This window comes from Rhinolophus sinicus, chromosome 16 (genome assembly GCF_057876585.1).
Source record: "Rhinolophus sinicus isolate RSI-liver-muscle chromosome 16, RSI-T2T, whole genome shotgun sequence".
Classification (NCBI taxonomy): Eukaryota; Metazoa; Chordata; class Mammalia; order Chiroptera; family Rhinolophidae; genus Rhinolophus; species Rhinolophus sinicus.
Window position 1 is genome coordinate 54,297,555 of NC_142516.1, and position 22,199 is coordinate 54,319,753.

The following is a 22,199-nucleotide window of genomic DNA, read 5'->3' on the forward strand; positions in this document are numbered from 1 at the left end:
TACTATAATTCCACAAAACACTCCTGTATTAGCTTTCTAGTAGTGTAACAAATTACTACAAACTTGGCAACTTAACACAAATTTATTATCTCACAGTTTCATAGCATGACTAAATACTTTGCTGAGGTCTCACTGGGCTGAAACCAAGGTGTCGGCTGGGGCTGCAATTCTTGGTTCTCATGGATCCCTTTTCCGAGCTCACCGGTTGTTGGCAGAATTCATTTCCTTGCAGTTGGATAACTGAGGTCCTCATTTCCCTTTCAGCAGTTAGCTGGTGATCATTCTCAGCAACTCCAGGCTGCCCACAGTTTCTAACCACTGTGGCCCCCATAGGCAGTTCATAAAACGTATGCTTGCGTTCTTCCAGGCCTGCAATTGACTTCTCAGGCATTGAATCCTCCTCCTGCTTCTAGTCTCTCACTTCTCCTGTCTCTGACCTCTAGACCAAGATTTAATGGGCTCAGGTCATTAGCCCATCTGGACATTAATGCCATCTGCAAAATGCCTTCACAGCAGCACCTAGAATGGTGCTTGAATAACTGGGAGAAAAGTGTGTGCACACTAGGGGTCTGAGAACCTTGGGGGCCATTTTAAGAACCTTGCCTACTGCATTCCTGAAACACACACAAGTTCAGTCACAGGACTGAGCAGTTATTTTTTTATTTATTTTTTTAATGGCAGTACTGCATTTAACATTTGCCCTTTGGCTATTTCTCTACACTTCATTTACATTTGAATGACAAGCTGCTGAATATCTCAAAGGCTGAGGCACGCATTTAGAAGAGTGACATATTTTCTCCCCATACTCCTAGGATACCTCTGAATGATGTCTAATTATAGGTCTTTCACCTTGGACTCTGTGCTCCTAGCACCTACATAATTATAGGGTCGAAGCAAGGATTTATGTCATTTTTTTTTAAAATGTAGTTTTTCATTTCAAAATTGCTTACTATTCTTGACTTTAAGATTTGTGAAGTGTCTGTTTGATCAGTGTAGTCCCAGCAATAAATCAGTTGAGGCCAAAGCTGGTTTGAGGGGGTACTTGAACATATGCTTGCCCTGAACATGTATTTAATTTAGGAGCAATACATTTTATGTTGTCAAATCAACTGGCTTCATTCAAGAGACCACTAATCCAGACACAGCTAGGCTGAGAAACCAGCAATAAAAAGGAGTGAGGAGCAAATGCTGAACTGAGGTCGAGGTGAAGTATAAATCATGACTGAGATGCTCAACCTCTAGGGCCACCAGAAACAGCTGTCTCTGCAATCAGTCTCGGCCAGGTGAAATTCCAGAACTTTTTAGATTGATCTGCATTGGGAACACTCCAGTGTGGCCAACAGCTGTCTCAGCAATTGGCCTAGGGAAGAAAGAGAACCTTCACCTCTCCCCTCCAACACACAGCAAGATCCTGAGGACCAATTTATACTTGGGTCCTTTAATATGTTCAGACATACTCTTAGATGCTCAGGATTCCACACCAGTCAATGCACTACACAAAAGAAACGAGATGGTATGATGATTTTCTTGATCATCTTGAGATATCTACATTTCTACTATGTAAAGGTCGAGCTAATAGATAACTTGGACGTCATGAAAAAAATATTATGTGCACATTTTGGTGTTACAAGAAAAACTAAGTTCATTTTAAATTGCTCATTTTCGTACTTTTCTCTTTTGCTAAAGGTAATTATGAGTCTTTATAAACTCTCATTTTCATGCTGTTTAAAGAGATTCTAAAGCCCATAAATCATAATTAAGCTGGTGTTCTTACATGGCTGAGTAATAATTCATTGATTCTTGAGCCTGTTCATCCTGCTCACCTCACTTCACCCCCAACAAAAGGGAAAATAATAGGGGCACTAAGTGACTCCCCACATTGCAGGACTAAGGTTGTGTCTTTTTTTTCTCTGATGAGACTCACCCCTACAACAAATAGGATCTGACTTAGCACTGGTAGAAATCAAATTTTGGAACACACTTCCAAAGAAAACTTTTAAGTACAAATTCTAACCTATTTTTGAGGGATGGTTATTCTCACTTAACTGCCTATAGACATGAATACTTTGCTCCACATAAATGGCCCCAAGTTGGGAAGAACCAAATATACTTTGGCAATACATGTCAAGCAGACAAGTTTATTTGGAAAAAAACTCTCATTTGCTTACAGTACAAATTCTGAGAAAGATGTTAACATTGTAATATGTAAGTTTAAGAGTTACTCTATTTGTCCAGCAGGCCAAGCTCAGTTAGATCTGTATTTTTGGTTAAACCTGAAAGTGTTCAGACTTCAGCTGTCCATCAACAGAATGGCTTGCCTTTTAAAGGAGGTGTAACTTGTCTTCATTGGTATTTTATGGGATGAATGATCATGCATCATGGGCCCTCAAGGAAGTACCCCACTTTGGGTCCTTGAGGGGCCCTTCCAACTTATATCTTCTATATTCATTATCACAAAACTGAATTGTACATTTCACATAAATTATACCTTGCTGTCTATGTTGAAATGTCTTCTCAATTGCAAATATATATGGCACCACCCATACTATGATCTGATGTAGACAATGCAAGAGTCTTACTGTCATTTATGGGTCGTAATAGACTTAGGCACTTCTAATAAGACTGGAAAAAGCACCAGCCCTAAACGTAACGGCTCAATGGATCATTCACTTACACAGTGATTGGTAGCTGAATTAGAGTATCTTTCTTTTCTAGAAAACAGCTACATATAACTTTATAGAGAAGCCATGAGAAGCAGAAAAAAACTGGTAGGAATCACAGACTTAAGACATAAACTGCCTAGTTTTAAGTCCCTATCGCAAAAGTATCTCAATTTCATCACAGAAACATTTCCAGTGCTTGTGGAAAAATAACTTATTATTATTACAAAAGGTTCTGAATTTCTCTCAAATATTTTGGCACTTAAGTGTCATTATTTTTAAGATTATCTAATTGTTTCATAAATGTAATTCTTGCTTCTTTGAAACAATCCTAAGTCTGAAAGACTAGAACAAGGACAACTAAGAGTCCTAGCTCTATCACTGACTTGCTGAATGACCCTGGGAAAATAAATCACGAGGACTATTTTTTAAGGTTCACTTACCAGAAGTGAACTCTCAAGTGAAAATAACCACTTGAGAGTAGCTGTGAAACTCTCATAAGGTGACGGACCGGATAGTGCCTTGGGAAGTATGAGCAGTACAGATATAATTTTATATAATTTTGCATATTGCATGATGACCATCCAGGGTTAGATTGATAATAGGTATTGACTCAAATATGGGAGAAGTAAAAAGAACTATTTTAAATAACAACTTAGTTCATTTTCCCATTTGGTTTATCATTTCTTCTTTTTTTTTTTTTTTAAATTATATCCTCTTTCCCCAGATAAGACAAAGAACTTGTTCTCTTCTCTGAGGGATTTATTGGTCTCTGTGGAACCCTAGAAGAAGGCCACAAACACTCATGGCCAAATAATGACAACCAATGTTTCTTTTCAGTCTCGCAGTATTCGCAGAACTAAAGTATATCAATGTCCATGTGTCCATAAGCCTCATGCTTGCACTATGTGTCATAGAGACAAGGCTAGACGATGACAAATTCACTGGTGGTACTTTCAGCCAAAGCGGAAGGACTTCCCTTTGGGATCAGCCAGGATGACTACACCGAAACAAGCGATGCCTAGAAAAAAATAACAGTACCTTAAGCGTATGTTGCATTTTAATTTACCAAGTGCTTTTCTATATGCCTTCTTATTTAACCCTCACAACACTCCTAGCAGTTATGTTACCATCATATCTTTCTTATAGAAGAGTAAAGCTAACACAAGTAAAAAAAAGTGAAAGAAAAAAAAAATCCTGTTACTTCCCCTATCTAGAAAGGAACTTAAAGGGAACTGACATGGACAATCTAGTTACAAAGGTTAAGATATCTGAAAACCTAAAATCCTACTCAGTTGGTTTGAAGAGCTAAAAGAATCACTACATTTTACTGGAAGACGTCTTGACAATCACTGAGTATTGCCACAGATGAGGACTGTGGGCCACAATACCCACTATACCTAGTATGTAGACTCTGACTTCAAAGCCCAGGTTCTTAAACCAAAGGTAAGTGCCCTTTCTCAGGCTTTCTCCAGGAATGGGAGAAAAAATACGGGCTTTGGTGCCAGACAAACCTAGAATCAAAAGCCAGCCCTGTTACACCCTGGGTGTCTCACCTTGAACAGGATACTTCTTACTTCTTAGTCTTAGTTTGATCAGCACTAAAATGGGACTATTATCTCTAACAGCTATTGATAGGATCTAAACGATTGAGGCTAACAGGAGTTCTCAAGAAATATTGTGATTTAAAAAAAAAAAAAAAAATAGCGTCCCAACAACTTCCTTTCACCACCTCTGTGTCTTGTTTGGGGTGGCTCCCGACAGGCCACCAGCCCGAGTCCCGGTCCCCCACGCACGTGGCTGCGCCCCGCTTCTCCTCCCCCACCCCACCCCCGTTCCCCAAGGGCCCTGCTCGGACTCTCACTGATGCCGATGACCATCTGCATAATGCTCCCTGGACCGGGCGGGTGTCCCAGCTTCACCGGCTTCCGCGCTACCCAGTACACGTACCCGCCCGCCCCTATCAGCCCCGACCCGGAAAGCACGCGACAGCTCCAGCAGTTATTAGGCACGGGGCTCTGCTCTGGAGAGGTCGGTGATCCGGGTGTAGCGAGGGGTGCGGGGCTAGCGGAAGAAGCGGCTTCGGGAGGCGTGGCGACTTGGAACGGCTCAAAAGGCTGGGTAATCATAGACCCCATGTTCACGGGGTCCGCCACAGCCGTAGGAGCCTCCGAAATCGAACTGACGTAAAAGATGCGGCCGGAAAGCAGAGCGCCAGCCCACTGAGCCGGAAGCAGCTTGAGGGCCGCTGGGAAATGTAGTTCCTGTTGCCTCGGAAGGGGAAAAGGTGGAGGCAGGCGTCCAGTGGTGGACTTATGTGGTCAAAATCTTGGCCATGCCAGGGACTAGTATTTTCCCCCCAATCCTTTTAAGAACTCCCTACATGTCTCTACTCTTACGCTCCTTACAGGAGAAGTTTGGGTTCCTAAGTTTCCTGTCTAGCATAAAAGATGAGTGAGACGTTGGGCATGTCACTTCACCTGTGTGGGTGTGGAGGAGTGATACAAACGAGTTGATTTTGTATGTGCTTAACTATATGTTAGACACGTGGCCAAACGATTGTCTATTATGTCACTTAATCTTCCCAAGCCAACGCGGTTATCAGTTTTCCAATATATGACAAAACTGGTTAAGTGGCACAGCCATTATTGAAACCAGTGTCTGTGAAAACAGTCAAATTTCTCGAACCTATACGTACTGTGACACAAATAACATCAAGGTATTAAAAATGGGTTTGAATTACCTGGATACCTTCAATTTCTCTTAAGCTTTTGTCTTAATGTTATGATCTCAATTATTTCATACCCATGATATCGTTTCTGTTTTGAGAGCCCTGGAGAAAATCAAAGTCAAAATAGGGCTAATGGATCTGAGGAGTTAATATAGGTCCTGTTTTTACAGGTTTATATTTTTATCATCCCTTAAGCATGGACTTTTCACTCTGATTGCTTCTTTGCAATTCAACTTCTATATCCACTCCCAACTCATTTCACCTTTGACTTTCGTTGAGTAGAATTGGTTATATATACCTTGTGCTGGGTTGTTCTCAGAGGATTACTGGCAAGAAAGGCATTTAGAGTTCAGAGGTTGTTTCTGTCAGAGGAGATAGGTGAAAATAGGATTAAATCCAGGTTTGAAACGTTCTCCTTTAGAATGGCTTAAAATATTAACATAATAAAAAATAAAGTCGCTTTCTAAAATGGGATGTGATTTTGACAGGGCTAAAAAGAAAGAGACAAAATAAAGATATAGATCAATAGGAGAGAATGGGTTGGCCTGGTGCTTAATTTCAAAGACCCTCCCCATTTCATTACTCACACAGGTAACCATGTGTCCTGTAGTAGAAAGACAAAGGTTAGGTAAATTTGGGTTCTCTGCCTGGCTCTGTCACTATGAGTCAGCCATATGACACACAGAGCATTTTTTATTCTCTCTGGCCTATAGTTACCTCATGTTTGAAGTAAGGAGATTTGGAATAGGTGATATCGAACATTCTTTCCTAACTTGTCTTTTTCTTGTTGGCTTCTAGGAACTCTGTACATTAGTGAGATTAACCGTTTGTCTGTGATACAAGTACACATTTTTTTGTTCCCAATTTGATATTTGCCTTTTGACTTTGCTCGTTGTACTTTCTGCCATGCATATTTTTTAAACATGTAATTGTGTTTATCAGTCTTATCTTTTTTGCTTCTGAGTTTCATGTAATAATTAAAAAGTTCTTCCACTTTCTATGGTTTCCTTTGGTGTTCTGATCTTTTTTTCATACTTCAAAATTAATACATTCGGAATTTATCGTATTATTAGGTGTCAGGAATAGAATCAGGTTTTATTCTCCCCTTTTTTTCTCTCTGGCCCATTTTTCTCAATACTATTTATTAAATAGTGCACCTTTCCCCCATATATTTGTAATGCCACTTTTTCTAAAATGCCACATATAGTTGTATATCTGTTCCTGGAGTTCATATTCTGTTCCATGACTTGTCTGTTTATTCATGTGCCAGTATGACACTATTTTAATTACAGAAGCTCTGTAATGTGTTAATACTTGAACACTGATTCCCCCCTATTACTCTTTTGTTCCAGACTTTTCTTGGCTAATTTTACTTGTTTATTTTTCCACATGAACTTTTGACTCAGCTTGATTATTCTGACAAAATGATGCTGACATTTTTATTAGACTTGTGTGAAACTTGCAGGTTAATTTAGGGAGAATTGACATCTTTATGATGTTGAGTCATCCTATCTGAGGACATAGAATGCTTTTTCTTTTGTTCACATCTTATTTTGTGTTCCTCTGTATCATTTTAGAGTTTTTTTCCATAATGATCTCATACATTTTTCTCTCGGACAATTTGTCTTTTGTGTTATTATTGAAAATGGGGAATTTTTCCTTCTGTTGTATCTTCTAACTGGTTGAATTTGAATACAAGAAGGCTATTAATTTCCATATATCCTACTATTTAATTATTAGTGTCTTCTGGTAGACTTTGATATGTTGCTAGTTTTCTTTTTGTGCAATCCTAATTGATTTATGCCCACTTCATAATAAGAATTTGGAAGCACTTTTTCCCCCCTGTATTCTACCACAGTTAAAATATCATTGGGATTATCTGATTTTTAAAAGTTTTGTTAGAATTTCTGTGTGAAATTTCTAGTCCAGGCACTTTATTATTTTGGTGGGTGGGAGAGAAACAGGGAAGGAGGTTCTTTGAAACCTTTCACTATTTGTATTTTGGGAATCTTTAAATTTTCTGCTGGAAATAGTTTTGGCAAGTTATACATTTCTGGAATATTATCTGCTTCATCCCAGTTTTCAAGTTTATTTCCATTGAATTGAGAAGAGTAGTCTCTTACAATTCCTTTAATTTCTTTATAATATGTGTGGAACCTGTAAATTCTACCTTTTATGTGAAAAAGGAGTCTTTGCAGATGTGATTAATTAAGAATCTTGAGATGGAGTAATTATTCTGGATTACCTGGGCAGGCCATAATTGCAATCACAAGTATCCTTATCAGCAACATGCAGAGGGAAATTCCACACTGAAGAGAAGACAGTGTGACCATGGAAGCAGAGATTAGAACGATGGGGCCACAAGTCAAAGAATGCGGGCAGCCACCAGAAACTGGGAGGCAAGGAGCAAATGTTCTCCTAGAGCCTCCAGAGGGAGCACAACCCTGCCAATATGTTGATTTCAGTTCAGGGGTACTGAGTTCAGACTCTGGCCTCCACAACTGTGAGAGAATAAATTTCTGTTGCTTTAAGCCATTACTGTTTATGATAATTGGTTACAACAGCCATAGGAAACTAATATATGTACTTGATGAAATTTTGTCGCAGACTCTGCACTCTGAGGAACCTAGGCTAAGGCAACAAAGCATAACCACTTGGGATAGCACTTTTTCTCCTTAAAGATATTGTGTTACTCTACTACTTTCTGACATTGAATGTTGCTGTGGAGAGTTCTGAGGCCAGGCCAATTTATTCTCTGATGTAAGTGACTATATTTTTTTATCTAGATACCTAAATGATTTTCTTTTCCTTTTTCCTTCCTCATCTCCCTCCCTCCCTCCCTCCCTTTCTCCCATCCATTGTTGAAGTCCCATAACATCTTTACTAGGATTATATCTCTGTTGACTATTCTAGTTCAGTTTCCAAGGCATAAACAATACTATGCATATTCATATAGAATACCATATTATATATATCTATATATCTATATCTATATATATATTCTTTTATCTTTATTTCAAGAATGCTTATCTGAATTATATCTTTTTAAAGCACTATTATTTTATTATATTTTTTATAACCAAATACAGCCAACTAGCATTACTTCTCATCCATCATTAAAGGCATAAATATAATTCATTAGATATTTTTAAATAATGCACTATACAACAAACACAAAAAGTTAAATTTACAAAAACATTTTGATTAATTATATAAACTGGTAATTAAGAAAAGAGTAAAGCTGCTTGTTTCTTTCCTTATAAAATACAAATCTAAAGAGTTCTGTTAGTCTTAATGTTATCTTTATGTTAAAGTAGCAGAAAGTGTGGTACATACAGTTTCATCTAGAAAGGTGTATAATTTACATACCTCATACAAATAAATAAAATTTACATAACAAAATGAATACAGAGAGACTTAAGCTTTTATATTAGAAGTTGATGTTGAATTATCTTTTATGACATTATAGATTATTACATAAAACAAATTTTTGTACATTTATAAGCCTAAGAAAAGAAAAATAATTGTTTCTTGAAAAAGATCTCCCAGTAACCATTTGTTTATAATAGGATAAATGGAACCTCTAAGAGTTTAATGTCTACCAATTCTGGACTCCTTAGATTGAGTCAATAAATCAGATATGCTTCATGTTTCACAGTGATTGTTTCCTAAGTCACAGGTCTGCCTGTTCTCCTGAAGTACAGACAGATTGCGTATTTCTGGGGAGTATCTCTGGCATGATGGTTCTCTGTGTTGTTGTTATTGTGTATAAACTAAATTATTTCTCCTTTACTCTCACGTACTTTTCTGTTATACTCAGTTATATATAAGTCCTTTGAGAACATTCTCAAGAAGAATATTCCCCTAAGAGAAGAAGTTTTAGAGATGGAAAATTAAAGATAGGAAACCTGGGCTTTGGTACGTCCATGGCTTTCCCTGTATTTGCTGAAACTTCTTCCAGATGGATGATGTTGAAGTTTCGAAACATGATGGCAAGCTCCAGAACTCTGATTCCCCTCCCCCCCTACAAATCCAGCATCTACCTGATGGCTCCCTTTTTATTGGACCTTTTTAAGACTGACTGTTTCAGCTTTTCATTGTTTACTTTCTTTTCTTGCTTTTATTCTTAGCCTCAAAGAACTCCACGTGCCTCGTTACATATGTAATTTTGGTTATCTGCTCATTTATATGATCATCTTTTGAAGCTTTGTTTCCAGTGCATGGCTCTGCTGGCTTATTCTATTGCTGAAGTGAAAAATAGGACCCTGTCAAAGACCTGCTTAAGTTTCTGCAGGTGTTTCTGTCTGGTGGGCTAGCATTACTAGAAAAAGGAAGGACTTGGGCTTTTAACTTCCACAGCAGCATGTTGGAGATGCCTGAAGATGAGGAATGACATCCTTGTCCATATTCTGTTGGACTTTTATGCTTTCGCATGCGTTTTCTCTTTTCTACCTCTCCAGAATAAGCAGTAGCTGCTTTGTTCAACAACCCATTTGCAATTCCAGTGATAAATGGGCCTGTTCAGACCATGTCAGCTCATGGATTCAAAAAGATCTATGTCTGCCTTTCTGTGACAAGAAACCGCCTCTACATATTTCCCTGCAGCTAACAATCTGCCTTTCTGCCTCATGGGTGAGCATGTTTGAGGAAATCTTCATTACAGCCATAGAGCTTGGGGTGGGCGTTGGCCCGAGAGCCATGGGCTGGCTGTAGCATGGACCCATGGTGGAGAACAGCAGGGCAGTGTGACTTGCTGTAACTCCTCTCCTGCGCCCTGGGAGCCTGGTGTGGGCTCAGCAGAGGACAGTCACACCACTTTTTCCTCCTGTACTGGTGCCAGTGTGGGTCTGCCTTGTAAATATGTGTTCTAGTTTTTCCTCCTTTTTTCAAGGATCCCAGTTATATACCCTTTTGTATCGTCTTTCGTTTTCTTACAAACCCTTGTATTTGTTCTCTTATTTATTTTCTCTTTGCTTTCTAAGGTGTTTGCTGTCTGTTGTCCCTCATATTACTCTCCTTTTGTCCTTTATAATTTTGATAGTTTCATTTTTCTTCCCACTGCTTTTCTTGAGCACTCACAACTCATATATTTATCTTCTCCTGCTCTCTAGTCATCTTGTCTGTAAGTTCTTTTACTTCATGCTCTTGCTTCATAGAATTGATTGCTTCTCAAGTTTTTAAAATTCAAGGACAACATTTAGTCGTGATTTTTGTATGCTTCATGACACTGTTTTTCGGTGTGTTATGTATCTACTATTTATTTTTCTTCTTTCTTTCTTTTTTTTTTTAAAGATTTTATTGCGGAAGGGGAACAGGCCTTTTTTGATAATCACAGTGACAAGTATTCAGGGGCTAGGGATCTGGGATCCTAAATCTCAGTAATGCTTACAACAGTCCTAGCACTAAAGATTGTTGGCTGAAATGCCAGCAGTCTCCCATTGCAAAACTTGGTAAATGGCTTGACAATTACAGCCACGTTGCCTTCCTGGAGTAAGTGCCTGTTACTAAAACCTTTCCCAGATTGAATATTTGGGGCATGTTTTGGTCTTCTATTTTAAGCAATCCAGATAATTTCAATTTTTTTAATATATGTATTTATTATTTCCTAAATATAATATCCACGAGTGGACTGTTAGAGTTTCTTCATTTTTATGGAATTCTCATACTGTTATTGGTGCTCAGTAAGTATCTGTGGATTTCATTAGACTGAAATATCTTCTTGGATTCATGTTTGATGAAGTGCTTTCCATATTGTGGGTGCACATGAGTAAAATGTGGGTTCCCCTTTTGTTTTCTGTAGTTTGAACTGACAAGAGACTTGCGAATAAACAATTGAGAAAAAGACATTCCCTGACGGTAGCCATCAAGTGTAATAAGACTCAAGTCAAATGTCCCAGCTGTCACAGTAAAATACAGCCTATTGACTTCCTTCCCACTAAGGAAAAGCATGGCTTGCCACTTACCACAGACAGCTTGGAGAGAAAGTACCACCCTAAGAACTGCAGGAAGGAATGTCCCAGGTAGCTGAAAGGCACAAAATAAATCTGGTTGCATGTGTCCCTAGTAGATAACCACACGTTTTTATAAGAGGTGAGGGTGCGCTATGCAATTATCTTACCTTAAGAGTTAGGAAGTAGATAGTACCATAGTTAAAATATAACGGAAGTGACCAGCAGCATTTAAAAAATATCATTAAATACCAACTATGTACAAACTCTTAGTAGAGAGCAGTGGGGAGGGACAGTGGCTTACACAAAGATGAGAAGGATCTTTGGACCTGCCTTCTAGGGTTTTGGAATCTCATCTGGAAGCTAAGCATGTACATAAACAAATCTAATAACTATAGATTGTGACACGTGTTATGACAGAGGTAATAAAAAAAGATAGTGAGAATGTAGGGAAAAAAAGGTTATTTTTAATAGGAGGGAGGCAAATGAGTTAAATCCAGGAGGAATAATACTTTAAGTTGAGCCTTAAAAGAAGCGTAATGTGTGGACTGCTGAATAATATGTAAATATCATTGACTCCATCATCTTAGGACAGCATTAAGACATATCATGTTTCGTAGCTAAAGAGTGCTATTACATACATCATTCATATGGCTATCTTAATACTAACAGATGGTTTATGTAATTACAGTCTGAAAAAACAGTGTTAATGGATTTAAAAATTGAGGTATAGTAAAAATTATTACAGTGATTTCCTACAGATTTCTTAACTTATGATTGAGTGTACACATATGTCTAGGTTGTCCATGTCAGGTGAAGTGGCAGCTAATATACCCTCTATATGTCCACATAGCTTCAGTCTACTGACATTGACTCCTTGAAGTATCCCATTCAACCAGAACCAAAAATAAAAACGTCATTCAAAATGATGTTTAAATAAATTCTGTTCTTATAAGATCAACCACTCTTACAGCCCGGTACTACGGTCGTTTACGTTCTTTGAATTCAAGGAATTATATATGGGCTATTAAGCAGTGTCTTTCATTTGGTTTGGATACTGTTATCGTTTCGATGAGGGACAAATAGCTTGGCTTCTCTTCAAGAAATGCTACTTCGTGATGTCTTGGATCTTCTTAACTTAGATATGTCTAATGTATATACATAGCTGAGAAGCAAAAGCTGTTCAAGTACATGTCAGTGAGCCCAGACCTTTAGAGCTGTGAGCAAAAACTGATTTAACTATTTCAGTTCTTCCCGTACACTTGCTGTCTTTGACAGGAGGCCTCTGTGCTCCCTTGCTCCTCCTTGCAGTCGTGAGGAAGGAGCTCACATGGATCCCTGTGTAACCATAGGCCTGGTGGGTACAGCATGGGAGGACATCTGGGAATGCTGTACTTTTCTGTCTGGTGGCTCAGCAGAAGAGGAGGTGGGCCCCAAGGTTTCCTGCAGCCCACTGCATCTTACGGATGGCTGACACTAATCCACAGGGCGTCCTGCGGTCCAGTTAGATGGCGCTGGGTGGCCACTGATGTGAAGCATACATAGCCCAAGGGAGATAACAAACTGCTCTTGGCGACATAACGCACAGTTCTCTTGGAATTTTAATTTACTTCAGAATTTCCTTGCAGAAAGCATATCCTGGAAGTTTCCTGTGGTTACTATGAATAGTGAAGTGACAGAAGAGAAAGAGAACGAGGTGATAATATGAATTAAAATGTCAATAGTGTTTTCCAAATTACGCATTCTAATATAATGCGCACAATTGTTCAGTGACAAAGTCTTCTTATTATTCCCACTTTACAGATAAGGAGTTTGAGGAGAGATTAGGTAGTTTGCCCAAGGTCATTTGCCAGTGGGTGGAGGAGATGAGAAAATAAGTGCTAATACTAATGATGAGCCAGGTACTGTGTGTGCTCCTCGTGAATTAGTAAATTCAATCCTAACAACAATCTATGTGGCAGAGACTTAACACTGGCCCCATTGCTTCTTTCTCTATTCTTTCTTTTTTTTTTGAATGTATGAGGAACTAGGTAGTGGAGATCACTTAGTTTAAGGGATAAAGACTAACCTTGAGTCAGGTCTTCAGACTCTGATTCTATACTGAGGTGCAGCCCAAGTTACGTGGCGTCTTCTGATGGCAGTTTGCGATTTCTATCCAGACACTGTGCTAAGATACGTCTATATAAAGCACTTTGCACATTGTCTTGCACATAAAAAAAAACATGCTGTAATTGAGAGCTACTATTAATGTGGGATTAGTAAGGGTATATTTGCGTGCTACCTTTGTTGTAAAGACTTCTGATGCTTTTACAACGTTTGTTAGGCTTATCAAATGCTGGATTTTACTGAGCCTTTACTCATTGTATAAGGCATCTTGTCAGGTTGTAGTTAGAAAGACTGAAATTCAATGACAAAATGCGGCTTTTCTAAATTGACAAAGTGTCTGTAGCAAGTCAGGCTAGCAAGGCACAGCAGCAGGGAAGATTCTTACTGTGCTTGGCTATATGTTATTCTTTCCTGGCCTGTGAGCTCACAATGTCATTTAAAAATGCTTTGTAGTTTTCCAAGTGCTTTCAAATGCATTCTTTCATTTGTGCCTCACAACAATATTGTCGGGCAGCCATTATCATCCCTGTTTCATAAATAAGGAAACTGAGACCTAGAGTCAGAGGTTAAGATTCCATTGACACACTAGGAATTGGAGGATCCAAAGTCCAGAGCAGATTCCCTGACTCAAAGCTCAATGCTCTTCTCACTACACGTTGTTGCCTCATGTTTCTATTAAGGTTTCAGTCTCGTTACATTAGTTATGAGCTACCAGAACCTGACAATGCAAATGTAACAAAGTATCGCAGGGGGTGGCTTTATGAAATACATGAACAAAAAAGGAAATTTGATGGGCCCACCATTGAAATCTTAAAAAGTTAATGCAACAAATATCCAACAAGTATTTATTTGGTCTCCACTTTGTTGGTGACATTGTGTTAAATTATGTGAGGTATATAAAGAAGCAGGTGCCAGGAATGCTGGGAAAAGCTTTCAGCTCAAGTTAACACATTTTTAGATGTAAAAAAAATTATAGGAATCGTGTCATGGTAATTACATGTCTTATTTCGCTAATTAAACTAAAATCAAAGATAACTTGGACCCAAGTACAAAGAAGTAACTGTGTTTTATTTATCTTTATATTTCACATAATGCCTGGCTCAATATCTTTCCAGTTGAATGAATGAGTGAATGAATGAATGAATAGGAATACAGAATCAGGGCTCCTGCTCTGCAGGAACTTATGGACTAAATGGAAAGATAAGAAACTTAATTAAATAAAATACAAGATTAATAGATGACCATAAGGTATAGGGAAGAGAGGCATAATTTCTAGTAGAGATAATCAGGGAAAGCTTCATGGAAGAGGTACTTATTGAATGACAGATAAGTAATAAGGATTTCTGTTGTTCTTTTTTTAAAAGCAATGTAGATAAACTAGTCTAGTGAAAATAAGAAGTATGAGATTTGAATCTTTCATCACCCTGTAGGTGGGCATTCAAAATACTTTTGTTGAATGAATGAGTGATTGAATCTTTCCAACAAAAATTTTAATATATTAGCTTTTAAGAGTGAAATGCGTTTGAGATATCTTGATGTTACTTGGAATCAGTTAGATAAAAAATGACTAGACACTGTGATCAAAGATCTTGCCATTCTCAGTTTGGCCCTTCTTGAAATCACAGAGGTATCTTAGACAGTGTTTCACTCTGTTACAGAGATTCAATAAGCCTGTACAATTCAGAGAAGGATTTTAGATGTATAATCAAAGAGTGAAACATACATCTTTGAGAGGTAGCATCATTTACTTGAGAGGGGGCACACCAAGCCAGAAGTTCAGTTATATCCTCATTCCTGACTTACACCATTCAATTTTAACCTCTTTTTGCAGCCTGCCCATAAAAGCTAGTATATGCGAATCCCTGCTTGATTCTTACTTTCGGTTATACTCTAGTCTTCGTATTGATCATTTGGTATTTCTTTTCACAGAAAACCACTTGCAGTACCTCCTAGGTTACTCTCAGAGCTGGGACTTTTATACCAACAATAAAAGGAAGCATTATTTACAATAAGGCATTTTTCCTTTTGATGGCAATGACTCACAGTGCTTTTCTTTACCCAAGAGTAAAATAATAATTCTTCTACCTGAAATGTAAGGGTTTTTGTTTTGTTTTGTTTTTTATGTTTCTAAATTTTACCTGCAGTTGTAATCATCAAAAGAATAAATAAAAACTTAAAGCACTAGTAACGGAAGTGTAATAAAAGTTTGCTTGTATTACAATAAGTAATAAATACATTCAATGGATTTTCCAAATATTGTACTTTTGTCTGCTTCCCTTTAGAAACATTTTGAAGAATAATAAAATTAAAAAGTCAACAATGTTAATATTACAAATGTAAATTATTTCATGTTTTTGGTGATCACATTTTATTCCCTGTATATGCTCCCATTGAGGAGAACCCCATTTAAATTGGATGCCTGCATAGGCTCAGTAAAGTCCACATAACTTGAAAATTTGACTTACAAACCCATGATGAACACTTTTCAAAAAATAACTTTAAATTAATTAGCACTGTGAGGTGAATCTGTCTCTTGAAAATACATATGGTATATTTTTGAAAACTTTGTATATAGAAATGTTTGCAAATTTCTGTATGATAAAAAGTGAGCCTTTTATAAAACTTCTCAGAACTTTGTGAAGTTCAGAGATTTGTATTATCCTCCATCTTTTCTTAGAAGTCCATGTCATGCTTTTATATATTTTCAATGATTACTACTATGTGATTATGTTGACTTGGAATTCTCCCCACACCCCCCCCCCCAAAAGAATGATGGGAATAATTGAACATATATCATAAACAATAGGAAAGGAGACTTTTAAAAGTATTTATAGAAAAAAAATGCTTTCATGGATAGAAACCCAAAGGTGAATACGTTTCAAAGAAGATGTGAAGTTCCTTCCTTAAGGCAGTATGTTTTTCTTTTTTGCATCTTTTTGTTTTACCTTGTATTTATTTATTTTGACATCCAGTATTATTTTATGTTAATTTCAGTTGTACAGCATAGTGATTAGGCATTTATATAATTTAAGATGTGATCCCCCTGACTAGTCTACTACCCACCTGGCACTATGCATAGTTGTCATATTATTGACTATATTCACTATTCTTTATATCCCCATGACTATTTTGTAACTATCAATTTGTACTTCTTAATCCCGTTATCTTTTTCACTCACCTCCAAACCCCCACCCATCTGGCAACCATCAAAATGTTCTCTGTACCTATGAGTGTACTTCTGTTTTGTTTGTTTGTTTATTTTGTTCTTTAGATTCCACATATGAGTGAAATCACATTGCATCTGTCTTTCTCTGTCTGACATACTCCACTCAGCACAATACTCTCCAGGTCCATCCATGCCACCATAGATGGCAAGAACCCATTCCCTTCTATGACTGAACAATATTCCATTATATATGTGTCCCTTCTCCTTTTTATCCATTCATCCATCAACAGACACCCAGGCTGCCTCCACATCTTGGCCATTATAAACAATGCTGCAATGAACATATGGATTCATTCATATCCCCTTGAAGTAGTAATTTGGATTTCTTCAAATAAATAACCAGAAGTGGGATTACTGGGTCCTTCTTTGTCTCTTGTTATAGCCTCTGGTTTAAAGTCTATTTCGTCTGGTATAAGTATTGCTATGTCAGCAGCTTTTTTTTGTTTGTTTGCATTTTCATGAAATATCTTTCTTCCCATTCCTTTGCTTTCAGTCTGTGTGTATCCTTTAATCTGAAGTGAATCTCTTGTAGGCAGTATGTGTAAGGGTCTTGTTTTCTTATCCATTCAGCCACGCTTTGCCTTTTTTTTTTTTTTTTTTTTTTAGGAGCTCACAGTGGCTCATGCGGGGATTGAACAGGCAACGTTGGTGTTATTAGCAACATGCTCTAATCAACTGAGCTAACCAGCCAACCTGCCCTATGTCTTTTGATTGGGATATTTAATCAATTTACATTTAAAGTAGTTGATGTATATATAGTTATTGTCATTTTATTCATATTTTTTGTCGTTTTTTTCTTTTCGTCTTAAAGAAGTCCCTCTAAGATTCTTTGTAATACTGGTTTGGTGGTGATGACATCCTTTAGCCCCCCCCCCTTTTTTTTAATATCTCCTGCCAATCTTTTCTGGCCTGCAAAGTTTCTGTTGAGAAGTCAGATCCCAGTCTTATGGGAGCTTTCTTGTAGGTAACTCACTGCTTTTCTCTTACTGCTTTTAAGATTCTTTCTTTGTTTTTAAACTTTGGCATTTTAATTGTGATGTGTCTTGGTGTGGGCCTTGGTGTTCATCTTGTTTGGGGCGTTCTGCAATTACTGGCCTTGTATATCTATTTCCTATGCTAGGTTAGGGAAGTTTTGAGTCATTATTTCTTTGAATTGGTTTCCAATTTCTTTTTCTCTCTCTACTCCTTCTGGTACCTCTATGATGCAAGTGTTGGTATACGTGAGGTCATCCCAGAGGCCCCTTAAACTACTGTGTTTACCCAAAAATGAGACCTAGCTGGACAATCAGCTCTAATGCATCTTTTGGAGCAAAATTTAATATAAGACCTGGTATCATACTATATTATATTATATTATAGACCCGGTCTTATAGTAAAATAAGACTGGGTCTTATATTAATTTTTGCTCCAAAAGACACATTAGAGCTGCTTGTCTGGCTAGGTCTTATTTTGGGGGAAACACAGTATCATCTGGTATGAGCCACAAAGCAATCCACAGATATTTGGTTGCTGCCTGCACTGTGCTTGGAGGTGCCTCGAGAGTCCAATCTGCGAATCAATGCCTGCCATCCTGGGCTTAGGGCAGCTCAGCTAGAGGTATGGGACATGCTAAAGCCAGATGCTGCTTGTTTGGGTTACATGAACCTTTGAGAGATTTTATGAAAATTTGCAGCATGAGCTAAGACAGGTTGTTTGTGTGGAAAAGCCACTGGAAGAGGCTTAGGTGTGCCTGAAAGTTGGTTGGGGCGGGGCCTCAGGGAATCACTGGGGCGGGGCAGAGGACAGGTGGTAATCAGTTTGATGGAGACTCAGATATGATGCCTGCTTGCGTCTGCACACAGGGAAGGGGAGGGCTCAACAAAAGAACATTGGCTTCCACCAGCTCCTTCCTTTGGGATAAAGCTGCCCCTCTAGTCTTCACCCTAAAGTTGACGGTTCAGTTCCTCACCATATGTCCGTGGTAACTTTTGAGCTGCTACCCCAGCACTGGAGCTCAGAGCAGGTGAGTCTGTCAGCAAGTAAGTCTGTGCGCGGGCCATTTATAAGGAACCCTAGGACTGCAGCTGTCCTGTGGCTTGCTCAGCCACAATCTCTGCTGTTTTTCACAGCCAGAAGTTACGGGAACTTCTCTGCCTGGCACTGAAACACTGGGCTGGGGAGGGCCTGGGACCCCTTGCTTCTCAGGGGGGGACCTCCACAGCTGAAATATCCCTCCTAATCTTTAATCGTCACACAAGGGTGTGGGACCAGCCTGTTCCATGTCTTTGCCCCTCCTACCAGTCTCAAGGGAGCTTCTTCTGTTTTTCCGTAATTATAGGGCTTTTGTTCAAGTAGACTTCAGGTGATTCTCAGTGATGGTTGTTGTGTAGTTTGGTTGTAATTGATGTCGTCCTGAGAGGAGGAGAGCACAGCATTTACCTACTCTGTTATCTTGACTAGAAATCAAGGCAGTATTTTTCAAACCTTGGCACGTAGTGGGTCACTTGTGGAGGCAGTTTAAAATAGGATTTCTGGACCTATTCTTAACGGGTGTCCATATTCTGTAGATATTTGAAACAGGAAAGGGCTGCATGAGAAAAGGGTAAGAGGGAGGGATTTAAAAGGAGTGGAAAAAGCTTATGAGGATGATGGATTTGTTCTTTATCTGAATTCTAATGATGGCTCCTTGGGTGCATATATTAGTCAAAACTTATGTAAAACATCAATAAAGCTTTTAAAATTAGATAAAGTGGACCATGGGCAAAGGAAAGAGGGGATTCCTTGGATTTCTGAGGCATTAATTTTAGAGGTTCTCATATCTGATATTGAAGCCCCTTCTGACCCAATCACATTATGGGTGTTTTGTTTTGTTTAGTTTGGTTTGGTTTGGTGTGTGTGTGTGTGTGTGTGTGTGTGTGTTGTGAAGGAGCAGTAGCACTAGGCCTCAGGCAGGACCTAGAGAGAAGAGTAGCCTTTCCTGCCCCTTGAGGGTCCATTCACTGTGTGTCTGTCATTGGGTGGAGTACACGGTCTTCACTTTGACTTCTAAGCCCCTCTGGTGAATGTGGAGCCACAAAGAAGTTACAACCTCTTTCACACTGCCTAGGTTGTTTGGGTTTTAATGGAGGGGAATGCAACAATTGTGGGGATTGAGAACAGCAATCCTAGAGAACTTCTTGCAAAATGATCTCTGAGATTTTTAGGCAGATGACCACATATGTGTGAGGGAAATGACTTATTTATAGGCTTTATGAGCATTCACTAGGTTGTTTAGCAATAACTTGGACTAAAACACCTCAGGATAGGAGAAAATTGACTTTACTAAGAGAAGATGGTGGCTTGGAGCATTTGAATATTAAAAGAGATATGATTCAGCTGGATGGTGGGAAGCAAATTTACTGAGAACAAACAGGGAGATAGGATCCATGTGTTGCCTATTCTTACTTTATATGGATGAGGAAGTGGAGTCAATATTGATTGTGAACTTTCCCTGAAGTCATGCACACATTGTGACTTTCTGAACTAAGGGAAAAAAAAAACCCCAACTTTTTCAGTTCTCAAGTATCTGCTCTTTCAACAGCTCTTTCTACCATCTGCAGATCCTTTTTCCCAACTGCAGATCTTCTTTTTTTTTTTTGACTCTGAAAAAATGAACTGCAAACTGGAAAGAATAGAACAAGCATAATTAAGGGGTATTTGAAGATCAGCAAGATCAGACGTGGGAGAGCACCTAGATGCTATAAATTAGTATGTTAATTTAGAGTCATAAAAATTATATATTGGGATCCTGAAAGATCTTGCAGGTGGAAATGTAGGATCGCAGTCTTGGATAAGTCTTAATGAATAACAGTTATTTTTAAAATGGGAATTTGAAAAGATAAGATTCTGGAGTCTGACAAATCTGATAACATCCTTTCAAAACCATCATGCTATGTCTCTCATCTATAAACAGACAGGGTTTAGATGACTCAATTCTCAGATAAACCTAATCATAATCCAACATTCCTGGGATAAGTAAGTATTGTAGGATCAGGCTAAGAAATATCCTAATAGGCTCTTTTAAGAGCATGAGTGATAATTGGAGAAGTACACTGGAGCATGGTTTTAAAACATTGGCTGTAAGTAATTTAATAAGAGTTTTCATATATAGTATTATATATATACATATATATGTACAATACTATATATATGGTATTATATATACACATATATACTCATATGGAGAGAGAGAGAGAGACTCTATGGGTGAGTTGTACTTATCCTTCCTAAGGCTATGCCTTAGGAAATAGGTGTAACTCTGAATGAGTTTGGCAGGAGAATGAGTATTTCTAACTGTTGGAATATGTAAATAGGTTTAAAAAGAGATAACCTCTTATTTATGTAAGGTTCTAGCAGCTCAAGTTCTACATCTTCCAGGAAGATATTTTCTCTGGCTTACATAGGCCACATTTATTTGATCTTTCTCTGAACTTCTCTTGCTCTTAGAGTCAATAGCATGCAGGTTATTCCATAAGTTTTACTTGTGTCAACTATGTGCAATGACCAGGTTAGATGTGACAGGAGATACATACATGAAAAGGTAATTGGGTTATCAACTTTTTGAGGTCACCTGCAGAAGTCTTCATTGTTCCAAAAGTGGGTCAGAGCTTATGAGGGAGACAAAACATTTCAGTTAGAATTTAGGAATTCTAAATAAAGGGCAAGAAAGTGAGCCATGGCTAGACTATGGAGTTTATGAGGTAGGAGATAAAGCTGGCACTGTAGATTGGGGTCAGATTGTGGACAACCCACAGAATGGGAGAAAATATTTGGAAACATATATCTGATAAAGGACTTGAATATAAAATATACAAAGAACTCATAACTCTTTATAAAAAGATTAATCCAATTTTTAAAAATGGTCAAAGGATCTGAATAGACTTTTGTTCAGAGGTGTACAAATTGCCAGTAGGCTCATGAAAGGATGCTTAACATCATTAGTCAGCAAGGAAATGCAAATCCAAATGACAATGAGATACCATTTCACACCCTTCAGGATGGCTATAACAGAAAGGTCAGATGATAACAAATGTTGTCAAGGACACGAAGACATCAGAGCTTCAAACACTTCTGGTAGGAATGTAAATTGGTGTAGTCACTTGGAAAATGACCTGGTAATGCTTCAAAAGTTAAACAGAGATGCCATTTGATAAAGCAATTTCATTTCTAGGTATATAGCCAAGAAAAATAAAAACTTATATTCACATAAAGACTTGTATACAAATAGTTATAGCAGAATTATTCATGGTAGCCAAACAGTGGAAACAACCCAAATATTCATTGAGTGGTGAAGAAATAAACAAAATGTAGTATATTCATACATTGGAATATTATTCAGCCATAAGATGGACTGAAGTACTGATACATACTGCAACATGGATGGACCTTGAAATCATGATAATAAGTAACAGAACCCAGCCTCAAAAGGCCACATATTATACGAATCCATTTATATTAAATATTCACAGTAGTCAAATCTATAGAGACAGAAATTAGGTTAGTGGTTGCTC

General features: G+C 38.1%; 1 protein-coding gene and 1 long non-coding RNA gene across 3 annotated transcripts in view; one reads left to right on the forward strand and one right to left on the reverse strand.

Annotated features, from left to right (window-relative positions):
• Positions 1–22,199, forward strand: part of LOC141571336 (uncharacterized) — a 518,221-nt gene that overhangs the window by 195,594 nt on the left and 300,428 nt on the right. The gene's annotated exons all lie outside the window — the stretch shown is intronic.
• Positions 2,119–4,862, reverse strand: DMAC1 (distal membrane arm assembly component 1). 2 transcript variants are annotated; one of them, XM_019727135.3, is made up of 2 exons: positions 4,519–4,862; positions 2,119–3,681 (listed from the first exon to the last, which is right to left on the reverse strand). In XM_019727135.3, exons 1-2 carry the CDS (start codon positions 4,796–4,798, stop codon positions 3,617–3,619), a joined length of 345 nt encoding a protein of 114 aa, XP_019582694.2. In that variant the 5' UTR covers positions 4,799–4,862; the 3' UTR covers positions 2,119–3,616. The 2 variants fall into 2 exon arrangements, with proteins under 2 accessions (XP_019582694.2, XP_019582695.2); XM_019727136.3 differs by having other exon boundaries at positions 4,525–4,857.

Coding starts and splice junctions, on each gene's coding strand:
- DMAC1 (XM_019727135.3), bottom strand. CDS start 4,798: ATGGGGTCTATGATTACCCAGCCTTTTGAGCCGTTCCAAGTCGCCACG. Junction 3,682..4,518: donor GGTCATCGGCATCAGTGAGA/GTCCGAGCAGGG, acceptor ATTTTTTTCTAG/GCATCGCTTGTTTCGGTGTA.